At 37.8% G+C, this 14,658-nt stretch overlaps 1 protein-coding gene across 1 annotated transcript in view; it reads left to right on the top strand.

The window, feature by feature from the left end:
* Positions 1–14,658, top strand: part of TENM3 (teneurin transmembrane protein 3) — a 569,896-nt gene that overhangs the window by 389,856 nt on the left and 165,382 nt on the right. Inside the window, exon 7 of the mRNA XM_067551693.1 lies at positions 14,361–14,598. Coding sequence (XP_067407794.1) covers positions 14,361–14,598 — 238 coding nt within the window. The remainder of the gene's footprint in view (positions 1–14,360; positions 14,599–14,658) is intronic.

Genomic DNA, 14,658 nt, shown 5'->3' with positions numbered 1-14,658 from the left:
GGGAACTACGACAACGTGACATTGAAGAATTATGAACTAAACTCATTTATCTTAATCAAGATGTTGAAAGAAATGCCATAAAATATAAAGTTATTTCATCCATCTTTACATATTCACATGTTTTGGATGGTATATAACTTTCTAGTTTGTTTCTTTTGAAAATGCTATTGATAAAAATTCTGCATTTAAATCATCTTTTTAAATCCAATTTGCTATTCAGAAGTCAGCTCCTGCCTCCAAACAAACATTGATGCCAACCTGCATTGCCCACTCATTAAATTTTCAAAAATGCATTGTTGCGCTTTCTCCTTTGCTGAGCCTTATGTGTGAGAGGAATGCCCTGAAAATAATCCACAAAATAAACTCCGTATCCTCTTTCAAAACCTTTCTCAAAACTCTCCTTTGCCACGATGCCTTCAAAATACTTTCAATGGTTAGACTACTGGTATGGTGAGACCACAGCCTGTTGTGTTGACCAATATTGTCTCATTGTTTTCTTATACTCACCTGTATACCTCTGTTCCCTTGTGTCTTATACTTAGATAGTAAGCTCTTTGGGGGCAGGGGGACCATCTTTCTGTTCCTTGTTTGTATAGCACAGTGGGATCTTGGTTCAGAACTACGGCTTCTAGGTGGTGTAGTGATACAAATAATAAATAGTGATTAACTCTATAAAACTTGAGTGAAAAGATATTACAAAGACTTTCCCAAAGATAATTAGGTTTATAGTTGTCCTTATAAGCTGTAAAATGCAATGATAAAGTATTTAGACTTATTGGTGACTGGATTATTATATTGACTTACACACATGGGGATACAATCATCACATGTATTTTAGCAAAAAATATACAACAAAACTATTGAATAAATGGACAAAATTCAGGAAATTCAAAAATTAAAGGGACACCTCAACTTAAAAATGACACTTAAGAATTTTGTCATATATTATTGCTATACATAACATCAAATTAGTTTATCTAAAAGAAGTAAGAAACAAAATATTTTCTCTCAGCTATTACAGTTTTTCTTTGTATATTAGTTAATCAGTTTCATCTGTTTTTGTTGGTCTTTCAGACAAGTTACAGAGGAAAGAAACATTTTATGTGAAAGGAAAATGTAATTGTAACCACAGAAGTCAATAGGTGGTTACTCAAGGAAGGTGGCTCATATAAAATGACTTATTTTTATGGTAATTAACTAGATTTAATAGATTTCAGGCCAGAAGAGACGATTAGATTATCTAGTCTGATCTCTTGTATTTCAGATGACCTTAAATTTCACCAAGATACACCTATGTTGTGCCCAATGCCATGTTTTAGTGTAACTAAAGGCATTCCTCAGGAAACTGAACTGTTGTGTGCCAGAGTCAGAGAACATAAGAGACTGAAGTGGCACCAGTGCATGAAGCTCTGCAGGGGCAATGAATTCATTAGGTGGAATATGCCCAAATGATCTTGGCAGGGGATCCATAACTCCCAAGGTTTCTGCCAATCTGATGTGGTGGAAAATTACTTCCCAACCCCAAATCTGGCAATCAGTTTGACACTGAATATGTGGACAAGACCTATCAACCAGGCATCAAAAGAAGAGGATTCTCTGTACCATCCTGGAGCACAAGTTCCCTTTGTGTGGTATCCTGTCTTCAGCTGTGGTCAATCTCTGATGCTATGTTTGTCTTCACTGTAAGAGTTACCTTCAATTAGTACACTTGAGTTCCTACATTAAAGCTATCTACAAAACAACACTAGAGTTACACAGTGACTTGATTGGCAGCACAGAATGATTGGTTTACCTGCTAAAGAGTTGTTGTAATTTGAGCTGTTGCATCACCACTGCATTATTAGTTGGAGCAGCAGCATGGCTCACGTTTCAGCCCACTTAGTCCACATTTGCTGGCTGGCCAGCTAGTTCCATTTCAACATACCACTTTAACATAAATTAGAGACCTTAGGGTGCGAACGGGAGTTGGGTTTGGGGTTAACACTCGAATTATAATTCAAGCTAACTGTGCTGTGAAGACACTCCTTCAGAAGAAGGCAAAAAAAAAAAAAAAAAAGAAACCCACAATACATCTGACCAATTGTGCAGCGAAGGGGAGGGGGAATTCCTTTGTGACACCCATAGGCAATTGTCTGTCTGAAACTCTGTAACATGAGATTTGATTGTAATCATTATCTTAATGTATGACTACAAGCATTATGAGCATGTTGAGGGTATACAGATGATCATATTATTCCCATGACATGTGAAAGAAGGGGATGAACAGCCCAAGACACTGTACATAAAGGCCCATACTTTCTCCCAGATTAAATCATATATTTTAGACATAGCTAATCTCATTTTAAAGACTCCAAGCAATGCTCAGTCCATTGTCTCCTTTGATAAGCTGTTCCAATGTTTGTTTACTTTCTCATATAGGAAATTGCATCTTATTTCAATGGTGAATTTGTCTAACTTTACCATGCAGCTACTGGAACATATTATGCCCTGTTAGCAAAGTTGAAAAGGTCCCCACAACCTATGTTAGTTCCATGTGTAAGTACCTATACACAGTGCTCAAGTGAACTCTCAGCTTTCTCTTTGATAACGTAAATAAGTTGAGCTCCTTAAACATCACAGTGTAAGGCTTGTTTTGCAACCCCTGGATCATTTTTGTGGCCCTCCTTTGTACAGTCTCCAATCTCAAGTAAGATGTGGACACCAGAACGGGACACAGTATCCTACTATACCAATGTGTGGTACAGAGGGAGGATCACTTGCCTACTTCTATCTGATATTTCCCCTTTTTAGTATTATTGTTTATTATTAATTGTGTTATCATAGTGCCTCAGAGCTCCATTCAAGGACAGGGACCATCGTTCTAGATGATGTACACCGAGCAAAATTATATTTCCTGCCCAAAGACTTACAATCTTAATATAAGAAACAAATGAATACAGACTGTCTGATGGGGGAGTACAAAGTATGATAGGCAGTGATCTCAGCACACCAGCAACCAAAGGGTACACCCCAAGGCTCACATTAGCCTTTTTTGCCACAGCATTGTGCTGAGAGCTCATATTGGGACAATTATCGAAGATACCCCTTAGTCCTTCTCTGAGTCATTGCTTTCCAAGACAGAGTCTCCCATTTTATAAGTATAACCTACATTCTTGATTCTCAGCTTTATTACTTTGCATTTGGCTGCATTCAATGCATTTTGTTGAATTGTGACCACTTAATCAGACAGTTCACATCACTCTGTAAAAGTAACCTGTCCTCTTTATTTAATAACCTTACCAATGTTTGTATCATCTGTAAACTTTACCCACAACCATTTTTATATCGTTGCCTTGGTCTTTGTAAAAATATTAAATAGCCACGAATCATTCCCCTCTCTGCATTAACAACTCTGTATTTTGAGATCTATCTGTAAATCAGGTTTTTTGTCCAACTAACATATGCCCTATTAAAACTTTAAACATAAAAAAAAATTTAAACTTCCATATAATGTAAGTTTTTTAATCCATCTGCTTTGTTCCAAATACAGAACAGAAAAATCTATTGAACATTTTTGCCTTTTCATACCATTTACAGTTTTAACATCTAATCTAGCTAAAGATCTACAGGAGAAACCTCAGAATTATGAACTGACCGATCAATCACACACCTCATTTTCGAACCAGCAGTATGCAACCAGCAGCAAAAACCCTTCCCTCCCACCCCCAAAAAAAGCAAATACAGTCCAGTACTGTGTTAAACATAAACTACTATAAAAAAAAAAAGGAAAACAGCATTTTTCTTCTGCATAGGAAAGTTTCAAAGCTGTATTAAGTCCATGTTCAGTTGCAAACCTTTGACAGAACAACCATTCTGTTCAGAGTTATGAATACTTCAGAGTTATGAACAACCTCCATTCCTGAGCTGGTTGTAACTCTGAGATTCTACTGTATATCTAACCTAGAGCTTTTTTAGTTCCTAATATACTTAAAAATGCTTTATTGTTGACTTAAACCCTATTGGTTATTGATGTTTCATTGATTGATTACTTTAGCTTCTCTTATCAGTTACCGTCTACTTCCCCCTTTTCCTATGCTTCCTATATTTTTGTGTGTTTTATCATTGCTTCTATGTCTCCTTTTAACAAGGATGGCTTTTGACTAATCATAAGTCTTTTCATGATTGTGGAATTACGACTTTGGGGGGCTCCAGTAGATGGTCCTTGAATAATTCCCTCTTTTTGCTAATACTTCCCACTTTAAATTTATATTCCCAGTCAGTTGTGCCAACAGTTGCTTTAAGCTTTACAAAATTAGCCCTTTTAAAGGCAAATTATTGGTTATATGTATTATTGGTTGGTCTGTTTTCAGGAAGTATATGTATCTGAATCAAGATCACTGTTATCTAAGAAACCGCTAATTTTTAGGTCAGCAATGAAATACTCTTTGCCCATCAGAATGAAATCCAATATTGAGTTACCCCCATGTTGGGTGCAGGACTTGTGTTATGAAATTATCTGTTATTTTTTTAAAAAACTCTTAGGAAGTTTTGTTACTGGCCACATGAGATGTCCAGCAAATGTTCCCCAGGCTGAAGTCACCCATGATTTCAAGTTCATCTACAAGCAAGTTGTCATGATTCACTTCTTCTGAGTGACTTTTTGTGGAGGGCTGCTACTGTGTGGTTCTGGCCAGCTTCTCAGAAACAGCAAAACCAGGGATGTTGAGGCTTAAAGGCCATAGGAGGCCCTCTTCTTCCCCTATGAAGAACAGCTCTGCTTAGTTTGGGACAGAAATCCTTCACAAAGAACAACTCCTCCTTTACTTTGTGACATTGTGGTACGTCTACATAGCCCGCAGCAATGAGCCTCCAAGCCCAGGGCTTGTGCTTGCACTCTACAAATAGCTGTGTAGACGGTGCTTGGAAGTTTGGGCTTGGGCTCTTAAGCCTGCCCAGCTTCCTAGGCTTCAGGGCCTGAGCTCCACCCCCAAGCTGCAACTTCAAAGTACTGTCTGCACAGCTATTTGTAGAGCACTGAGCACAAGCCCCACTAGCCCAAGTCTAGCTCACTGCCACAAGCTGTGTAGACATACCTTGTGGCTGGGGCGGGAGGAGCTTCAAACCGCGTCTATATCACAAATGAAATTGTGATCATAGCACAGGGACGCTACAAGGAGCCACCAGAGCATTTTGTCTGACCTGTGTATCAGAGGCCACCAACACCACACAGCAGCTGCACATTAATCCCAACAACTGAAATTAGACCAAAACATTACAGCCCTTGGGAGGTTAGACTGTTGTGTGCCATGGGCAAAGAGTAAGAGAGACTGAAGGTGCACCAAAGCCCCTGCAATGGCAGAAAATTGATTAGATGAGATGCACCCAGATGATCCTGGCAAGTAACCTGCATTTACACACTGAAGAGAGAGGTCAGAAAACCCCAAGCTCAGTGCCACATCTGGTGATCCGTTAACGCTGAGCATGTGAGCAAGCACCAACCAATCAAGCACTGAGAGAGAGAATTCTCACTACTACCTCCCACTGCCAGCCCACCCTGCCCAATGTCCCATCTTCAGCTATGACCATCCTGATGCTTCACAAGGAGATAAAAACCAAACACAGAGAGAATACATTGGGGGAGATCCCTTCCAGATCACCCCCTGCAGGTGACCAGCTGGAGCCCTGAAGTGTGAGATTTTAGAAACATCAGACATAAACCAGAAAGGACCTCAGGGCTGCTGAGCCCTGCCCACGAGCACCCCGGTCATACAATCACATTATACATTTGTCCGGCTCTTTCTTAAAACTAATTAAATTGTTCACCCCCACAACTTGGGAGGCTGTTCCAGAATCTCACTCCTTTAATGGTTAGAAGCCTTCTTCTGATGTTGAGCTTGAATTTGTTCATGGGCAGTTTAAACCCATTTGTCCTTGTGCAAACACTTAAATAGCTCTTCATTCTCTCTGGTGTTCACCCCCTAGCATTTATGGAGAGTAATCGTATTCCTTTTCAGTCTTTTTTCTGCTTGACTAAACAAACCAAGCTCTTTTTTAGTCTCCTCTCATAAGATCGGCCTTCAATTACCCTGATCATCCTACTAGCTCTTCTCTGCAAGTGTACCAGTTTGAATTAATTTTGCTTGCCTTTTTTTGCAGCTGCATCACATTGCAGGCTTGTAGTCATCCTGTGATTTACCAACACAGACAGGTTTCTCTTCTATGTTGCTTCCATCTTATGAGCCCCCAGTTTATAGCACAAATTCTTATTAGTAGACCCTGAATACACTTTGTACTATTAAATGTCATTCATTTCTTTTACTCCAGTCTTCAAAGTCATACAGTTCTTCCTGTATAATATTCCAATCCTTGTCAGTATTGACAGTGTCTCCCAACTTTGTATCATCAGTAAATTTCATTAGCACATTCCTATTTTTTGTGACCAGGTCATCAATAAAAATATTAAATAAGATTGGTCTCGATCGATCCTTGAGGAACTCCACTAGTAACCTCTCTAGTCCCATATTTCACATTTCAGCACAACCCTCTTCTCCCTTTAATCAGTTCCTTACCCACTCAAAAGTCTTATTAATTAATCCCCATCGTCTCTAATTTAACTAATAATTTTCCATGTGGTACCATATCAAATGCTTTACTGAATTCCAGTTTATTATATTAACTGCATTTCGGTAATCTAAAAAAATCAGTATTCGTCTAGAAGAAGGATATCATGTTACTCTGACATGATATATCTTTGGTAAACCCATGTTGTATTACATTCTCTTTTCCATTTCCCTCCATGAATTTAATTATTTTTTCTATTTCTTAGGGTATCTCCACTGTCCCTTTCTTCTGCAGGGACTGGCTTCCTTTTTTTTTCTTTGTCACCATGCTATCTTCTACCTGTTTCTCCTCCTTCTTCTCCAGTACAACAAATCTGTTACTCAACTCAATTTCATCTCCACCAGCCAGTTTTTTCCTCCATCTTGCCCCCATGATCACATTCTTCCATGGGTCACCCTCACCTTCTGACGATCTGCCCTCCAGGTCCTTTTGTTGAGTTATCTGTACCACCTCTTCTCTCCTTTCCTGCATTATAGCTTCAAATCTCCATCTGAATACCATCATTGTCTCCAGCTGCATCTCTAATCCTTGCATAGTCTCTGTCGTGAGTTCTAACAGGTGACGTTTCTTGCATAAATAGCTTCCACCACCAGGGCTTCTGCATCTGGCCATCTTTTTTGTCTCCTCTCCTCCTTGAGTCACTTTTATTGTCATCTTCTCTTCCTAGTTCCTACTGCTAGAGAAAAATCCCCTCCCTTAACTACCCCCAAAACTCCATTATTAGCTGTTTGCTCAGTAGTAGTGAAGACATGGCAAAAGGAACTTCAGTGCAGACTAGCAACCGGAGATGTACCCAAGGTGCTTAGTGGACTTGTACTGGAGCAGCTAGCCCAAATAGAAGCCCACTCTGCCATGTCTTCACTACTAATGTTACCTGTACATGCTAGATTAAAGGTAATGTGGGTATGCCTACCAACACTACAATCATACCTTCATTTGCTGTATAGACATACCAACACACAGAGCAACACCACTAATGTGAAACGACTTCCCACAAAGGATAACTTCCCCAGACAGAGCAAATTCTCAGCACACACAAAGAGCTACTCCCTATATATTGAGACACCAATGTTCACACTTTTGAGACTGCTGTCCTCCTCCTGTTTGCCTCCCTTCATGCTTGTTCTCTTTCTGCCATTCCCCCACTCACACACACCTTTGAGCCTGTCTGGATTTTTTTTTTTTTTTTGTATTTGAATGGGTCTGTTTTGCTTTTACAGGAGAAAAAAACATGCTTTTTTAAAGCATAGAATAATTTTTAGGTTTAAGAAAAGTATTTGGTGTGAAGAAGAACATTTTTATTGTTCCCTTTTATGACTTTAGGTGTATAAATAAGGTGATAAAATAGTTCAGTGCATAGTCTGCAGATAAATTCACTGGTTATTGCTCACTCCCAAGAGGTTTGATGGCATGTCAACTTGTAGGCAGTGTGCTGATAAGGAGGCAAACACTGGCATGATTTTTTTTCCTTTTTTATATTATCATTAAAGAGAGAGAGAGAGAGAGAGAGAGACAGTGATGTACCTTGATCAAAGTACACTTGTCTGCTTCCCCATAAGCAGACAGCTACCACAACAGCAAGTTCCCCAAGAAGAGCAACAGCCAATGGGTTAATTCACTTAGTCTGTATGTCCAGCAATAGTTAAGCTAATAGATTGTTTTATATCCACCAACTGGTCAAATGCATTTATCAGGAAGGCTGAAATGTGGGTAGATTCTGTTAGAACTGCCAGATAAGCAGAAAGGAGCTGTGCTGATTGACACACGTGTCAGTGTGTATTTCAGGAGAATATACCTAAAAGTAGGAGGTATAGAAAAAAATTAACAAAAATAATCCAATTAAAGACCTTCACAATCACAAGGTTAACACATTACAAGATGTATTGTCGCTATTGCTAGTAGCATCTGACTAGTAAAGGAATGAAAACCAGGGGGATCTCAACAAAACCCCAGCCTAGTATTTCACAGAATCAACAGTTAATTTAAAGAATAGGTCTTGTTATAGATATGAAAGAACATTTGAATCGATTTTTTCCTATAAAGAGGATTCAAAAATCAAACCTATGATTTTTTCTTTGTTTTAATTAATTAAATGCACTTAGTGCTTGAGAAAGGTGCTGCCAAATCAATAGCTCTGAAGACTGAATTGTTTTACTTATCTGCAGAACAAATACAATACAAGCAGTAGTAATGCCAACAGCCTGTCTCAACACTGATTTGAAGGGAGTAGGTTACCTCTTAGATTCTGTGAGTAGCTGAGCCTATAGGTTCATTTGGTCATGTTTGCTGAGACCGTCAGTCTGGCTGCTAGTTAAGGCTACAGTGGTTTGGGTGATGTGGCCATTAGTCAACTAAAGAATGTTTTGAATCCATCACCTTATTTTACATAGACAATCCAACAAGTTCACATGGAAATGATTTTTGATTACTAGAAACCTGGGACAGGATTCCAACCAGTGACCTGGAAATTAAGGAATCTGTTGATCATTACCAGTTCTCTTTGTCATGTAGTCTGCCCTAATTATTCACTTCTAATAGATAGTGATATTTGTCTTATGATGTCACCACATCAGGATTCCATAGGAAGGCTTCCTCCTGGTGGAGAATCCTTAACAGTCTACTTCGAAGTTGAGAGAAAAGATGGGTAATATCTTTTATTGGATCAAATTCTGTTGGTGGGAGAGAAAAGTTGGTCCAATAAAAGATATTACCTCACCTTGTGTCTCTAATATTCTTGGGATCGACATGGCTACAACTATACTGCCTACTCCTAAATTGTTAATTCTGACAGTGATATTTCTTTGCGTTAAAAAGTGCATGCATCTAATACCTTTCATACACACAGCACTTGTTTGTTTTTTCATGCTCATCGTGGTAGCTCTATTTTCTTTTAAAATTAATGAAACACTGCCAAATAAGCCTAATCCTTATCGAGTGAAAATCTGTCCTTTCCTCAGTTGAGTGGCTAGGAGATGGGTCTCATTGGTCTAAATGGTATGGAAAGGATACCATATGAAATACATAACAAATTACTTTCTTTCGTAGATATTTCATCTACTTTTCCCATTCTTTCTGAATTAAAACCCAGAATTGCAAAGTGTTAGATAATTATCAAACATACATGTTAGAAAGATATACATTAGTTTATTATATATCTCTCTTCCTGTCGCCTCCTTTTTCACTTTCACATATGCATTTTTATTGTATCATATTCTATTGAAATTCAGTAACAATTAAATGATAAAATTAATTAAATGTAAATTAATTTTTGAAAAAGGAAAGAGAAAAAGATATTGTGGTAGGCTGCAGAATACGTATAATTTACCTCCAGGATTGAAATGCCTGCTTTACGTCATTGCTGGTGTCTCAGGTAAACAACTATTAAAAAACAAGTTTTAAATAATATGAAAAATGAAGCTTAGGCAGTTTTCTGTCCCATTTTGTATGAATTCATAGTTTCATACATAGGCTGAGGTGTGTTTATGAGACACTGATTTATGCAGCAAATGCAGCACAAGGTTAAAAATTTCCGTTATATTTGGGCAACACTACTGCAATGGATTGTTGTTGGGCCAATTTGCATTAGCTGCATAAATCTTCTCTGCAAGATAAATACTTCATTGGGGTTGCTGTGGTGTAACTAAGGCCTAGTCTATACAAGAAAGTTGAACAGTTTGTGATTTTTAAACAGATTGCTAAACCTGTGCAAACCCCTGTCCAGACATCTTATTTTGTGTAAATTAGGCTTATTTTGGTTTATCTTTAGTTGATGAGGAATCTGTTTAAGTTAAACCAAAATAAACCATTCTTAAGATGGAATGTGAGTGTTCACGCAGAGGTTTGCACAGGTTTAACTAAATCAGTTTAAAAGCCACTTTAAGTTAAATTGTTGCAACTTTCTTGTGTAGAGAGGGCCCAAGAGCGTAATTGAGCCCTGTAACTGCTCCTGTCAACATACTCATCGTACCATTTATAGCCTTCATCCTGCTTCACCCTGTTTTCTTCTTCCTGACTTACCCTCAAAATGGAGCAATCAGTCGTGGAGCCTATATGTTTAGCTGAGGCCACGTCAGAATTCCTCCAAACCTCACTGATTTTTCACAAACTGAGAGAAGAACACTTCCCTCCATTAGGATGCCTTTTTCCCAAGAAACCGATTGCCATGTATAAAAATCCAGCTTTGACAGGAGAAGCTGCAGAATACCTATTCTTACATTTGTGGCTGGTGCAGAGAAAATATTTTCTTTACATTCTTCAGAAGCAAGAATAATCTTCCAGGCTGCAGAGCTCAAGAAATCCATATCCATATGTTATGGTCCAGTAATCACACAGCTGCCCTCTGTCTCAGGCCCTTAACTATGGAAAGGTGAGGAAGGCTGGGGTTGTAGGTCTGTCAGGCAGGAGATCTAAGTAGTTCTTTTGGCTGTGATGCAGATTTCCCATGTGACCTTGAGCAAGTCACTTAACCTCTCTGTGCTTCAGTTTCCCTATGTATAAAATGAGAATAGCAATATGTCACTATTTCACAGAGATGTTGGGAAGCTTAGTTGTTTGTAAAGCACTTTGATATTGTGTGGAAAATGCTATAAAAAGCAAACTATTGTTTAGTTATTTATCCATGAAAATAGGGATTAAGACAGAAATTGATGCAACCTTAACTATATAGCATTATAATAGCTACTTTTATAATGTCTACTTCTTCCTCACAAATCAATTAAATAAGATTGAAATGTCTGCTATGGATTTTATGGCCAAGAGTTGTGGGTTCAAGGAATAAGAGAAAAAAGATCAATCAATAATGATATTCATAATTATAAAATATCACTTTGGCAGGTAGGAATGAACCAATTTGAAGAAAAGCAATTTGTAGGTATAACTAATTTTCAGTAGTTCTAATATTGCAAAATTCTGAGGAACCCACTTGTCAGGGGGACATTCATATTTACCTATCTACTTATTTAATTTGTAGGAATTTTTTCTAATCCTTCTTAAATTTTTCATGTATTTTTTATTCTATGTGATTTTAAAGGATTTTAATACTGTGGGGCCCTGATTCTCCACTAGTTTCAAGCCATGATCAGATACAGTGGAGAGTAGCAGGTTCAGCAAACTGATTCAGAGACTTAAAAGGGCCTCAGTGGACTATGACCCTATCAATCTTACAAAATGGTCTAGTCTTTGATATTCTAGTTCTTCGTGCCGTACAGTTTAATCTTAGTTTTTAAGGGGGAAATATCTAATTTTTATATTATCATATGGCATTATTTTGGTGAGTGTATATATGTGGTGTCTCAAAGGCTCTATAGAATTGTGTCTAGGTGCAAATCTAGAGCCCAGGTGTTGATTTGAAGTAGCTGGGCTGTGAGCTGGGCAGATGTTCAAAAATAGCCCCAACCCTCTACTACACAGAGCTGCTGTATATCTGTGTATCTACCTTCAGAATGCCAAAGTAGCATTCCGTGATTCAGCCACATAGGTTAAGAGGGAGGTGCTGGGAGAATCTATACCATGGCAGATCTTAGATCCTAGCCCCATCCTGCAGGCTTTGTATCTTCCTCACATCCAACTCTCTGTCTTGTACAACAGATCTACATCACTTCTATCACAAATGGGCTCTCTCTAATCGTGGAGTAGGGAGCTGGATCTGCTTTTTACAATGTTAAAATGCCAGACAAAGAGAAAATTGTTTTCAATTGAAATTTTAAATGAGAAGATGAATTGAAGAGATGGAGAAGTTCCAAAATAATGTTTCATTTTATAGGAACTGCAAAGGAAAAGACTCTTGCACCTATCCTGGGAAGTTTGCACAAGAGGAGGGGGATAATGCTAGACAAGTAGAGCAATTGATGGGAGTAGAGAAAGAAAGAAAAGTGGTTTACGAGACAAATATTAATTTAGATTATCCAGCAAAGAAATAGGATTTATTTTCGTATACTTGTGGTATGGCTCCCTGTTGTGTTAGTAATATATATATATGGACCATAGTTAATTTGTGACATCTGATAATTAATTCCTAATCTAAATCAGATAAAATTTTAAGTATACTTGGGGGAAAAAGTCTTTCCCAGCTTTAGCCTGTTAAATTATCCTGTAGCTGGCTTGTTAAAATGTTCCTTAAAGCCTCCATAGTGATTTTACATAAGTGATGACACCTACTGTGGGTAAAGACTAAACTGAATAATTGTATGCCACCTGATCGGTAAATTTTCTCGTGAATTTAGTAGAAGTTTTGTTTTGTTTTTTAAACTCCGCAAAACTGTATGGATTGTTTAAACCCTGCCACTCGCTAAAGGGCATATTTCAACATTGCTGCCTGAGTCAAACTGAGTGTCTAAATTATAGTAAAGTAATGAACCAGACCTCTTCACTGGATGTGAGAGTGGGATCCTCTAAGAAAAGATGATGCAAAGGAATAGGGCTTTATTTTCCCGTGTCAGGCTATCACCTCTGTCCCTAGTGCACACGAGGCTGAAAAATTATTAATTGTAAAATTACTGTTATATGGATTATTAAGATTATCAGAAACATGCAGTAATAATTGGTTTTTATTCTCAATAGAAGGATCTTTTCATTTCCATACCCTTGTATTATGGGTTTTGTAGTATGGTTTTCAAGTCATTGCAGATTGTATATTCAGTTCCAGCGAACAGAATCATATCTGAAGGCCACATTACTCAGCTTAAGAATCTCTGCTGGTGTTAACAGTGCTTACAAAATGTAACCCCTGTCTATTATTCTGTTTAATACACACATTTACATTACTAACATGTCTTAATACATTACTTAAAAACCTTTAAACTATATTCAGTCAAAGATTGATAATTTGTATGTGTTGAAGCCAAATCCATTCAGCATCTCATTAGATTATATCTAAGTCTGATACAATTTTATGTAAATGTTGTCAGGCACATCATTAGCTCCCAGATCATTCAAAATAAAACATCTTGCTTTCAGACCTTTGACTTATTAGCTATGGCTATTATGTACTTTTAGTTTAGGAACAAAATATTTCCACCATTGTCTTGGTGGCACGACTCTCTGATCACCTGTGACTTACTCCAAAATGTAGTTATACCACATAGTGTGAAATTGGAAAATCTGTTCTGTGTGTGTTCTAATGGATGTAACGGTCATTAAGTATATGAGTCTTCTGACGTTGTAATCAGATGTGATTCCGTCTGTTAAATATCCATGAAGAAACATCTGCTTCACAGAGTGACCTTCTGCTAAAGAATACTTAGCATCTATTAGCAGATCATAGTGCAGATCTGCCTTATTTGAAATGTACTAAACTAGAGTAGTCTACTGCTGTTTAGCAACTAGCTTGTAATAATTTATTGCAGTTAAATAAAGCTTTAAAAAATTCCATTAAATAATTATAGGGATTATAAGCGTTTCAAAAACCTTTGTGTTCTACTGAAATTACCCATTTAATTTCAGGGTTGATTTGTTAAAAAAAGCTGAAATCTAAAGGCACATTAGGGAATCTGTCAGATGCTGTTTTCTGTAGGTGTTAATAAAATCAGATAAAAAAACTGAAACAAATTAAAACTAAAAGCAATTTTCCCATCTGTTGTATATTAATTAGAACTTGGTGTATCAAGGGTAAACTTGCTCTTAGAGAATGTCACTGAATGCCTGCTAATAGAATAATATGCAAATATATTAGATGATGGGATTATATTCATTTTCTCATTCTGCTTTGGTTGTAGCAAAAGCGAGGGTGATCTATAACAAACTTCAATTTTCTTTCTTCTCAGAGCAACCTCCAAATAACCAAGGCCAGTCGACCCTGCAACCTTTGCCACCTTCTCACAAGCAGCATTCAGCACAGCATCACCCATCTATCACCTCCCTTAACAGAAACTCATTGACAAATAGGAGGAACCAGAGTCCGGCACCGCCGGCTGCTTTGCCCGCCGAGCTGCAAACCACACCCGAGTCGGTCCAGCTGCAGGACAGCTGGGTCCTTGGCAGTAATGTGCCACTGGAAAGCAGGTAACAATTTAGTGACTATAAGAGTGTAGAATTTCTAAAGAAAATACTTAAGTAAAAGAG

The sequence above is a fragment of the Emydura macquarii genome, unplaced genomic scaffold, assembly GCF_026122565.2.
Source record: "Emydura macquarii macquarii isolate MOO-44397 ecotype Brisbane River unplaced genomic scaffold, CSIRO-AGI_Emac_v2 contig_1363, whole genome shotgun sequence".
Classification (NCBI taxonomy): domain Eukaryota; kingdom Metazoa; phylum Chordata; order Testudines; family Chelidae; genus Emydura; species Emydura macquarii.
Note: the sequence above shows the minus strand (reverse complement) of the source record. Positions and strands in the feature narration are given on the sequence as shown.